Source organism: Alosa pseudoharengus, unplaced genomic scaffold (genome assembly GCF_046254945.1).
Source record: "Alosa pseudoharengus isolate Yale_2024_CS ecotype anadromous, Long Island Sound unplaced genomic scaffold, YU_APseudo_1.1 YU_APseudo_1.1_scf_6, whole genome shotgun sequence".
NCBI lineage: Eukaryota > Metazoa > Chordata > Actinopteri > Clupeiformes > Clupeidae > Alosa > Alosa pseudoharengus.
The window spans coordinates 40,398,018-40,410,664 of NW_027468848.1; the positions used below are offsets into that span (position 1 = coordinate 40,398,018).

Below are 12,647 nucleotides of genomic sequence, written 5' to 3' on the forward strand. Positions count from 1 at the left end.
GTTCTTGTTTCTGCTCCAAAGTGCCCACGGTTGGAATAAAAAGGACGTGGAAAATAGCGTCATTCACACAAAGTGAACAACCGCTATAGACTGAGAAACAATGAAGTAAAGTTGTCCTTTTTGGAATGGGGAATCATGGCTATTTCTGTAAAACAGCAGGAGTAGGCGTGGTAGACCAATTGAATGCAAATTTATGTATGCACCCACGTCCCACGTGTGAGTGCTTCCTTGTCTCGGCACGCAACGTTATTAAGAAAGCGCTTGCCACTGCAAAGATGCACATAGTATGATATACCTTAATATTATAGTTGAAAATACCTTTGAAAACTTGCCCCTCCGCTTCCAATCAACTAGGCTATTCATCAAATGTCCATCAATAAAATAAGCAAACAATGAGTACCTAGGCCTATTTTAATAATTATAAGGCTATCACAATTAAAATAATAACCATATGGTAGTAGGCAGACAATCTGTTTTGTTTTGCGAGCAAATACATTTAGCGAATAGTTTATAAATGGAATAAAGCTCCTTAAAAAATTAGCACGGAGGTAGCTGAACCAATAAGACAACATAATTACCATTAGAATTAACTTAGCTTGGCTGTTAGATGCAGAGAATAAATCCCCATGGTAACTTATGTGCCATCTCTTTTGTGAAACCAAGTCAAGGCTAAATTCATCCAGGATAACCTAAAAATCCCAGCTTAATCCCTTATCAAGGTTTTGTGAAATACCCCTCTGGTCTCATTTCTATAATAATAATAATAATAATAATAATATAAAATCTCCCAATAATAATTAAAAAAAAACTTCCAATCATAAGGAAACTGTGGTATTGTTGTACCTGGACCCTATTCTGTAGGTCTTTAGGTCTGAACTTTCAATAGGGACAAAAACAGAGAATCACTCCAAATCTGAGCTAGCATGCCAACACAGCAATGGCCATCTTTTAGGGCACATACAAACACTTGTTTTACAGTTTACATTTATGGAGGTCAACAGACACAGGGGCATTTCTGCAGGGATCCTGTACATGATGGCCAACACTTGTAATGATGTTGACGTCACTGATGAAAAAACTGTTTCCTTTGATGACATGCTCCACAGAATTAATCAATCAGTCTGTGTTGTGTCTCAAACAAATCAATTCCTTCCAATTATGTCCTCTTTTGAGGTATCCACTATCCCTTCACAATTTATCATGTCATATGTCATTTGATGGCCAAGTGGGAGTAGTAATTTCTTCTGGATTGTTTTCATCAGGAATTTGCCATGTATTTCAAATCTGAAAGTTGTATCTGTGCAACAAGAGTTATAACTCACCTGAGTGGCCAAACTTAGCACCTGCTGTACAAGTTCCTGTGTCTCAGTAGGCTTCTTTAGAAAGAGTTTCACAATGGCTGTCAGGAGCTGCAGCTGCACCTATAATATAAAGTAAATGTCACTAATACCAGCAACACTTAAACATTGTAACACTTAACTCATTGCCAAGCTCAATGCCAAGCTGTTTTCGGAAGCTCTGTCCTAGAGTGCCAGCAATCTAGACCATTGTTGATGATTTTTGTACAGCCACAGTATATTCTGTGTTATAGCTATGAACACATACAATGGCTCGTTTAAAAGGTGAGACTTTAAGCTCTCAGTGGGTGCAAATCGTGTATTTCTACACGCCTCTGTTCCTGAGAAATCCCAAGCTAAACAGTGGCTAGTTTTCATCAAAATCGCTGTTTCTTTCTAGAAATGGAGATATAACGTCTTTCATGAAATATTAAGTGTTGTCTGTAAACTTTCCGGGAAGTGATCAGCAAGACCTGGCGAGACTGCCACCTAGTGATAGACCCACGAAAATGGCCTGGTTTTGAGATGACGTGCATGCGTCACTGATTCGACCCAAAGCGGCAACCGAGTTATGATAAAATGTCCAGATTATGCGTTTTCACGAGTTTTCGATCGTCATATATTTCATTTCCATTCATCACAGAGCTTCCAAAAATCACATATAAGGTGTGTTAGAGTGTCTAGTTTCGTAATTTAAAAAAAAGCTAAAAACGTAATATTACGTTTTTGGCACTCAACGTATGAGAAGGAAAAACGTAATATTAAGTTTTTGGCACTCAATGAGTTAAATGTATTTTTAATGTACCAACAAAAATGAACAAAATTAAATCAAAAACTTGCCAAACCCATATTGAAATATTTATGACTTTCATGATTACATTTACACATTTAGGAAAGTATGTTTCCTATCAAGTCTAATAATATGGCTGGCTGGTTTACAAGATAATGCGCAAGAATGGTTCACCAAAACCCAGCGCAAGCGGCTGCTTGCCTCTCAGCTAGCAGCTAGTTCAACACTGTTGAACTCTGAACATGGTGCGCAGTGGCGACTACAATTCTACTACACATACTGAAACTTAAGTTTTGTCTACTATTATTTGCACTTTAATGTACCATATATATGGAAGTATGCATAGGGGTTGGTGTAACGCTTATCAGTTCAATTTTCTATTTAAAAAAAGAAAAATTGGAAAATTGGATTCAAATGTTTTTTGCACGTTTAATAAATGCATAATTAATTTGAGTTATTTTCTTGATTTCGTATTTGATAGAGAAATGAATCATGGAAAAATGGGAAATAATTTGTTTCTATTAGTGCTTCAGCTTGCCTGAGAGGGGCAAGGTCAGCGTCCGCCCCAAGTTAAAGATGATAGGCTGGCAAGGGTCGAGTCCCACCTCTCACCATGCTTGCATTTAGGTTTTGCCATAGTTATGGCATGTTTGACAAAGGTCTCAGCATATGAGGAAGATGCTGTGATTATGTAAATATGCAGCATGTAGTTTGAGAATCATAAATATTGATATAATGGATTAAAATAAAATACAACAATCTCCAGCTGTAGAAGTTAGCCTACATGAGTTATGATGAATTCATGCTATTGACTACATGTGCGTACTGAGTAGGGCTGAACGATTTTGGAAAATAATCTAATTAGCTGGTAGTAGATTATATCTTAAACTTGAAGTGCTTGATATTTGATATTTTAATTCCATGTGGACTGAGCCAACACCGGAGCCGAGATGGAGATGAGTGCACGGTCACTTGAGTTGAGTTGAACGTGGCTCAGCCATGCACTCACCCGGATTCGATCCCAAACAGCAGCACCTTGGATCAGGAGTCGAGCATGCTTGCAATCAAGCTAAAAGCCCAGGGTGCTAGCTAGCTCTCTTGCCAGCATTACTCTTAAAGCATCGGGAGGGAGGTTTACCAACGTACATACTGCCAGCCATGGACCAGCTGGCTACCGTTACACTGGTTTGAATGCAATGCATTTGAATAGAACACTAGTATCGTTCAACAATCAAACTATTGAACTATTTTCTTATTGTTTTTCATAAACTGTTTGTCACAATACATATTGCTATTGTTTTATCCACTTCTGGGCTAGCCTGGATGCCAGCCGAACTTAGCCCTGTCCACAACATTTGAGGTCGGGAAGTTCGGTCTGGACTTGTTCCGTTGTGGAGCAACTATGCCCGAACCAGAGCTGTTCGGAGTCACGGTTCAAAACAGAACTCCTGAACGGTTTTGTTCAGAGCTGAAAATGCAACTGTGTTTGACAGAGGACAGATGTAGGTTGCTAGTGACAAAATATTAGCTTTCAGTATGGTACAATGAAATTGACATTTAAATAAAGTGTTTAATTCCGCCCAGTTCTTCCTAACAAAAACGCTGTTGCTAAAAGGTAGACCTTTAGATTTTGCCATCATGTCTGTTGTACAAGATATTGACAGCGCAATAACAAAGAAAACAATGTTTAGGCATTTATGGAAAAGAAGAACCCCTGTATCAGTTGAAACATGCACCGTAATCACATCCCAATGGAGCAGTATCAGACTCCAATTCTGACTAGATCTAGATGTACCGCAGAGCGGTACAAAATATGACCGCCGCCCAGTCCAGCACATTTTTTCCACAAAAATAAATCACGCTGAAAGGCCTATATGATTCTAACTGTCTCACTAAATTGCATTATCCACACTCAATTCTCACTGGTATCTGCTAGACAACAAGTACCAAAACATGATTAGTGCATAGATTTCACATGTAAAATTCATTTTATACAACCCCACCTCCATCTTGCCTGTTCATAATTCTGAGAAATTCTTGAATTGTGTGCATGTGTGCATGTACATGTTTATGTTATGTGTGTGGGTGTGTGTGTGTGTATGTGTGTGTGTGTGTGTGTGTGTGTGCGTGTGTGTGTGCGTGCTTGTGTGTGTGCCTGCGTATGTGCCTGTGCATGCAAGCGTACATATGTCTACTGTGTAAGTATGTGCCATACGTATGATTACTGTGAATGTATGTGTGTGTGTGTGTATCTGTTTGTGCACATGTGTGCACATGAAATGGGTTAACATGGCCCCTTGAGATCAACATACAAAAAAAAAATGGTCCTCCTAAACTCTACAGTTCTTGAGATATTCACAGAAAACTGTGTCTGCCCTACCCTCCTTTCGGGGGGTCCAGTCCAGCGGGGGGGCTACAGATCAAAACGAAAAACGATGGTTCCATGCTATCCATGTGGGGTTACATGCCCACCAAGTTTCGTGTACCCCGGTCTTTCAGTGTCCCGGGAATCATTGACGGAAATTTGGGCATGCGAAAAAGAAAAAAAAAAAAAAAGAAAAAAAAAAATCTGACTAAACCTATATGACCGCCGCTTCGCTGCGCGGCGGTCATAATTAAATATGACGACGTCAGGCTACTTGTGGGCTGCTGGCCAATTCTGAATTGGTTCGATTCTGAATGCTGTTAGTCTGTGTAAGTCACTTTGGATACAAGTGCCTGTGTCATACCATGTAAAGTCAGATACATTGGTTTCTGCACCATCTCAGATTTTGTTCAAACTTTGAAAAGTATTATAGCCAGTTCAATCTTTGTAGGCTGGAAGACAAAAATTCTCAGGAGGCAGAAATCAGCCAAAATTAGTTATATATGCTTCCCTATTTTTTGTTATATATTTAAAAACTTAAATTTCACACTTAGTCCACAGATTAAGTGCACAAACAATTCAATTCAAACATGTAGTTGGTTGGTACCTGAGTGCTCTCATCATGGAAACCCTCAAGAAAGCTCTCCAGTAGCTCATCTGCATTATCAATCCGCTCAGCATACTCGCCAACAATCCAGATCATGGCTGCCCGTGCCTCGGGTTCATCCAGAGAATCCAAGTTCTCGCACAATGTGGCAATAACGCTCTCATATCTGATAACAAAACATACCAGTTACAAATGTACAAAAGCAACAAATTCATGTAGGCAAGGAGGTGTCAAGTCTATAAATATAATGGCCCAGTTTCCCTTTTAGGATTTAAAAAAAACAAAAACAAAAACAGGACTAGGCTAAAGGTTTTGAGCAACTCGCTTATTGGCTGGCTGCCCAAAGCGACATACAAACACAAAACAATATAATACTGAAAATTTAACAAGGAACAAATTAAGATGTTGGTCAGACTATAATAATTTAGGCGAGAGTTTTGCATTAACATCTGGAAATAGCCTAGCTCTTTTTAGCTATCCAGTTAGCTCTAATCATGTCTGCTAGTCATTAAAATTGTAACTGTCCAAAGGTGTCCAGAGATGAACAGAACATTTTACATTGAACAGAGCATTTTACGTTGTTTTGTGATGTTAACACAGAAGGTATGCCACTTAGGTCAGTCCAATAAATTGTCAGATGTTATTTCACAGAAACAGTTACATCCCTATAATTAGGCTGGAGAATAAAATGTAATAAAGTTTTGGCAGATTTAGCGGCCCCTCCTGGATTACGCTACACTCCAAAGCCAATTTAGCCTACTGTAGCCCATGGCAATACACATGGAGTCGTGCATGATTGAGACAGAATTGGAGAAGGGATCAAATACTGAGAAAGAACCAGTCTCAAAGATTGGAATTAAATGTTTCTGATTGTCAAGTATTGTTTTTTCGTAGGCTTACGGTGAAGTAGAATTAGAAGGTAGGTAGAATTTCCGGTGAAGGAGCTGCATGCATGAGGCTGGTAGTGGGCTGGTGTGTATGTAAATTTCAGGCTGTTACAAAAGGTACAGACCAGAGCCAAAAGGTGCAGCCGCCGAGTTGTCATCATCTATTAGCTTTATTGCGAAAAAGGTGACGATGGAATTTTGAGGTTCCCTGTATGTTTATTTTACATACAGGACTGCCAAGGTAAACTCGGTTTCGCATTCTATGACCCCTTTATAGCTTGTAGTAAGCTTGACATCTCACGGTAATATTCGCCATAGTATTCATTATTAAGCTTTATGGTAAAGCATACTTGAACTTGCTTGAAAAAAAGTAAACTCATTTGTAGCACGACTATACGTTATGAAAATGTAACATCAGTAATGCTCAAAACTTTCACCACAGCAAGAACATGGCTAAAGATGAATTGACAGACTTATCCTTAAAACACAATAATAAAAGTTCATAAATACTTGTGACAAATGAATCCAAAGGACTTACTTGTTAGGATACTTGCGGAAGATATCCTTAATGACCACAATGGCCTCTTGTACCACATAGTTGACTTTGGTTTGGATGAGGTCCAACAGTGTGCTGACACAACGTTCTGCTGATTGCTGCCACAAAAAAAAAGAGAATTTGTGAGGACAAAGTAAGATGACAATAGGAAAACCTATTTACAAGTTTGAAATCTGGGGCACTGTGGCACAACTGGCTACTACGCCCGTACCATATTCGAGTCCAGGTGCCCAGGTCATTTCCTGTCTTAATAAAGGCAAAAAAAGTCTGCAACAACAGTTAAATCCGCTGAGGCAACACATCCCCTCTGGGCACCAGTTATATTCAGTAAGCCAAAAGGTGGGACTGCATATTACACTACATTTACACCTCAATTACAACACAACCCTGGACTAAATTTGAGAAACCACTCAGACATTTCACTTTTCCAAACAATGCGTTTTCTCCGATACATTCCCCAACAATGTAAACATCAATTAGTAAAGACATTACCGACATTACAAATTACTATTACAGGTTTCCAGGTAATAACTGGACAGATACAACTTTTTATGGACACTATTCATCCATAATGGAATTCATCTCTTTGGTGCATAGTGCATACTACAACTTGGTTCTCACCATCCCATCCGGCAGGATGGTTAAACCCCTTCCCCACCCCCATTTTAAATCATTTTTTACATCACATTATGTAGCAGAGTCATATTATACACCATTTGGATTTGGACTCCTGGGAATCAATATGTAAATCTTTTTCATGTAAAATATGTGTAGTCAGGGGTTAAATTGGGCTGGGGGCTCAGCCCTGGCACATAAGCCTGCTTGTTTGTGTCCGGATGTGCCTGCTTGCAGTCAGTTGCTTACTGGAAATGTGTCACATAAAATTTGATGAAAATTCTGCTTTTGAAAACATGATATTTCTAACAATAAATGACATGATATTTCTGACAATAAGATTTTTGAAATGGCATGTCTATTTTGTCTCGGCGGAGCCGAGATATGAATAGGGAAACGGCCGTATTCTTGTTAAACTGCTTAATCTCGTTGTCAGTCGACCATCGCGCACCGCTCGCTCATGCATTCCAAACGCAAGTGTACAACAGCACAGCAGATAGGCTACCACAAAAAGGCAACCAGAACGACAGAATCCTCATCCAATGAATATATATTTCCTCAAATAAATTGCTAAAATATTTATATATTGTCCAATGGTCAATCTGTTGCTTCAATTTGTGTTTTATGCGACGCGAGCACCGATGCTGGGTTCATGCCGTTTTGCGCAAGTTTAAAATGTTTAGTCGACTGCGTAATTTGTCAGCTATGATGGCATTTGTTCAAAAAATGTCACTTTTCATGTCATGAATGTAACTATGAAAAGGCTTTGCAGTTGTCCAATATGGTCAATCTATTGTCTTAATTGTGTATCATATGACGCGCCGAAGCTACATTCATGCATTGTTTTGCTCCAGTTGAAAATATTTCTGTGTAATTTGTCAGCTGTGATCAAATGCGTTCAATAAATTCCACTTTTATATCATAAATATAACATGCTTATCATTAATGTTTGTATGGTGTATCTTAGGGGTGTCACGATTCTCCAAATCCTCGATTCGATGTAATTTTCGATTTTAAAGTCACGATTCGATTCGATTTTCGATCTTTTTAAAATATTACTATTAATGCATTCCTTATATGTTATTTACTCTTTTTGGCCTTTTCCTTTTCTTTTTCAGGGGGCTTTTATTTTGAAACCGCTTTGAAACCGTTCCAACCGCGAGGTTGTAATGTGAACAGAACTAACATTAGGCTAAAACAGAGACGTGAACATAGTAAAATGAAACAACACAGAATGTTAATTTGATTGTTTCAGCACACTCCGAAGAGACCCAAGGTTAGTGTTCATGGAATATGTACTTATAAATGTGCATTTTAAGCCTTAAAGTAACTTTGGACTGTAATTAGACCATCTTTTCACTTGCTAAGTTGAGTAGGCTAAGTTAGTTTTAATTGACGTGAATGAACAAATACTTCCACACCGGTGATTTCAAAATAGCAAGAGGGGCTTTGATTTCGGTAGGTTGATGTGTAGGCCTATATTTTAACTGGCTGCAGCCTAAAATTAGAGGAGTGTTGACGCTGCAGTTCAGCACGTGCATGTGTGTTTGTGCGTCTTGGCATACATGCTGGACGTGACATTGGGGGTGTGGCTGCATCGTCGATTCTACTTTTAAGTTCGAAGTTCGAGATTGAGATGTAATTTCGATCGATTTCGAAATAAAATCGAAATCGTGACACCCTTAGTGTATCTAATAGGCCTCTTATTATGTTCAATCAAATTGGCATTGCAGTTTTGCATATATATCGTGTAAGACTCAATTTCTCTATTTCTTTGCTCAAAACTCTCCAGAAAGTGCCATTTAATGGTTTATTTTTCAAACATTTCCGGGGGGGCATACCCCCGGACCCCCCTAGGAGAGCCCCCCCACATAACAAATCCCAATTTAACCCCTGTGTGTAATACCTTACATGATCAAATTTATCTTACTATGTCTCAATTAAAAATGTCATTACATTATCAGAACCCCGGACATACAATCCAAAGGCATGACAGACTAGAATGTTACCTTTCATTTGAGACCATGATCATGCTTCTACACAAAGGGGTTCATATGCAGTAAGCCTTTTTTCGTCAGTATGCATTTTGGGTAACCAATAGTGTTGTCACGATACCAAAATTATGACTTCGATACGATACCTGCCATAAATATCACGATGCTCGATACTAAAACGATACTACGGCGAAATCCTAAGATATCTGGAGAAGAAAGGACTCATACCTCCTCCAAGTGTATTGAGTCATTTGTGTTAAATTTGGTGCACTTTTGTAGTGTGTAGGTCAATTCTGGGTTCTAAACTTCTAAACTTCCTACATAATTATTATTTTTTTATAGTCAGTAAAATAGTAGGCCTACTTTGTGTGATTAAGTCCTTTATTGTTTGTTATAGTTCATTTGACAAATGACAAACTATGAACTCAGTAAATTCCTGATGATTAATTTGATATTAATGAATGAAGTAATACATAAATCATGAATTAATTCATGTACCCTTACCGTAAAGTGTAACTTACTCTGAGACTACATACATTACCAACCTAATTCGCTTCAATTGTGTAAAATGTAATGTAAATCAGGTTTTATGGCCAAGTATACTTTGGTATACAAGGAATTTGGTCTCTGCATGTATCCCATCCGTGAATTAGTGAACACACAGGTCACACATTGAAGCACACATTAACCTGGAGCAGTGAGTAAAATAGTAGGCCTACTTTGTGTAATTAAGTCCTTTGTTGTTTGTTATAGTTCATTTACATTGTGTTGTGTTTTGGCAATAAAGTAGCTTTAAATAGCCAAACTAGGCTAGATCAAGGTCAGTGTTAAAATTACTGCATGCAAATCACTGAATGCTATGCAGAGGGGCCATCTGATGTACAGTATTGATGGGTTTCATCAGGTCCCTTTCCACAGGTGTATTAATCAAGCACCATGCAGTCTGCATTGATAATCAAGGTGCTTGATTTTATACACCTGTGGAAAGGGACTTGATGAAACTCATGAATAGCTACCCTAGGCCTTCCCGTGTTCATGGGATTTCTTTGACAGTTGCAAAGGGGAAAATGTGAGGATAGTCTTCTTTGCGCCCAGTGTACAAGTACGACGTTCCAACCACTCAGGTCTTCGTCAGATAAGCCTACACCATTACCTGTTGCAATATATCTGTGTGCATTCCTACATTACGTCTATTTCTTTGATAACATGATTTGCTACCACGTAGGCTACTGTAACAATAAGCCGCTATTATTAGAACTCAACACGCTTTGGTGGTATTATGCTGTGGGCTTTAATTAGCGCATTTCGGGTAGCCTATCCTACATCTGGGCAATAATTATTGAACAAATTGCAGTCTACATGCCATGACAAATATTACCAGTAGTAGGCTACTGACCGAACATGAAATAGATCGTTTACAAGTTATGGTAATGTTATTCTGGCGTGAACATTGCGCTTTCATCACGTTAGCACCCTATGATTACAGCTCGTTATGTCTCGTCAAAAAGATTACAGCTCGTTATGTCTCGTCAAAAAGATTACAGCTCGTTATGTCTCGTCAAAATTCATGGATGAAGGAAGGTTCGCTTTATCCCAGATAACCATACTCGTTTCACTTACGCTAGACTAAAACATAAGAGAAGAACTTGGCACTAACCATGTAGTCGTGTTTTCTATAGCATAATCGTTAACCTGTCGTTCTTTGAACTCTTTAAAAATGTTGGGATATGTCTGCGAGGTGTTTAGCCAAGTTCCATGCGTAGCCTACTGCTTTTAAATGACTTTGTGTACCTTATGGCTTGCCTTCACTATTCGCGATGTATCCGAAATAGTTGCAGATTTCACTGCACCTTTTGTTTTATCCACAAGGCCTAGAACTGTCGGCAAAGAACTATGTTGACGTTGGCTGCCCACTCACTCACTCAGAGCTGCCTGCTTAGACACGCCCACTTGACTAGGTGCGTGCAAGGAGCAGTGAGAGCAGCAGTTCACACAGACACAGAACGTTATTATTTTAATAAAGTATCGATTCTAAAAACGTCTGAAATCGTATCGTTTTTTGCGTGAAGGCATCGCGATACCTTTTTAGTATCGATACACCGTGCAACACTAGTAACCAAGGGTCCTATTTGTAGTCTCCATAGGGGTCATTCCGTGTCAAATCACCCAGTGGCTGGCAGGTCACCCTCTCCCAAAAAATCTGAAAAAATTCACAGTTGTTTGTGGACCAAACCTATGCATAAATCTTAAATAGTATATCTGTATCACTAATGGTTCCAAAACTACAGCCCTTTGAAGTTTCAAGTCATTTTAAGCATCTTTGTGAATAATCCTTTTTGTTCAACTTCCAACATTATTGGCTCTTTTGGTATTTCACACACATTAGTGAAACTGTGTGAATAGAAGTACATTTTCCTGTTGAATTAAACAATCCAATCAAATCAGGTGTATCTTGTGTAATTCCCCCTCTGCAAAGCTCTGAAAATGGCTATAAATTCATTGTGTGAAAAAACATCACCACCTTTGAGGGCTTGTCATTCAAAAAGTATGTGACACAAATTCATCAGATTTTTTTCCTACTCATGTATGGATTAACATTATCATATTGTCAGAGCATTTTTATTAAATTGGGCTTGATTTTCAAAAAGCATACATATGAGTAGGAAAAAAAACTGATGAATTTGTGTCACATACTTTTTGAATGAGAAGCCCTCAAAGGTGATGATGTCTTTTCACATTATGAATTTATAGCCATTTTCAGAGCTTTCCAGAGGGAAAAGTACACAAGATACGTCTGATCCGATTGGATTTTTTAATTCAACAGGAAAATGTACTTCTATTCACATAGTTTCACTAATGTGTGTGAAATACCAAAAGAGCCAATAATGCTGGAAGTTGAACAAAAAGGATTGTTCACCACAATGCTTAAAATTCAAAGTTTCAAAGGGCTGAAGTTTTGCAACGATTAGTTATACAGATATACTATTTAAGATCTATGCATGGATTTGGTCTACAAACACCTGTGATTTTTTTCAGATTTTTTCGGAGAGGGTCACCTGCCAAATTGCGCTGAAATTGGGTGATTTCACACGGAATGACCCACAGGGCATTTTGCAAAACGCATGGGCATACATTTGCAAATAATGGTCTAAAATACTCATCTTTTATTCTATATTGATCTACTTTTACACACAGCACAGACCTGGTGCTAGGGCTCAGTTGTGCTTCTAAGTCATATCAAGTGTCCTAGAGGGCTGAAATGTGGTCAGTTCAGAGATGCTTTTAATCCAGCAGAAAGAAAAAACAACATTCTAGCCTCTGTAACTCTGTGTCAGTGCTTCATACTACCAAGAAACTACAGGGTCTTAGCTTTCCAAAGAGGTCAAACATTTGATTACAGGCCAAACTAGGTGTGAACAGAGGCCTCTGAAGGAGGTATTGTGCAATTTGAGGTAAAAACCTGAAATTGGTATTGAGATCCAAATGGTTAACTTTT

At 38.6% G+C, this 12,647-nt stretch overlaps 1 protein-coding gene across 2 annotated transcripts in view; it reads right to left on the reverse strand.

Annotated features, from left to right (window-relative positions):
• ap1b1 (adaptor related protein complex 1 subunit beta 1) overlaps positions 1 to 12,647 on the reverse strand; it is a 54,375-nt gene that overhangs the window by 21,572 nt on the left and 20,156 nt on the right. For both annotated transcript variants that reach the window (XM_076270921.1, XM_076270920.1), the window contains exons 10-12: positions 6,525 to 6,640; positions 5,100 to 5,265; positions 1,323 to 1,421 (exon numbers count right to left, since the gene is read on the reverse strand). In XM_076270921.1, the coding sequence (XP_076127036.1) occupies positions 1,323 to 1,421; positions 5,100 to 5,265; positions 6,525 to 6,640 (381 nt within the window). The remainder of the gene's footprint in view (positions 1 to 1,322; positions 1,422 to 5,099; positions 5,266 to 6,524; positions 6,641 to 12,647) is intronic.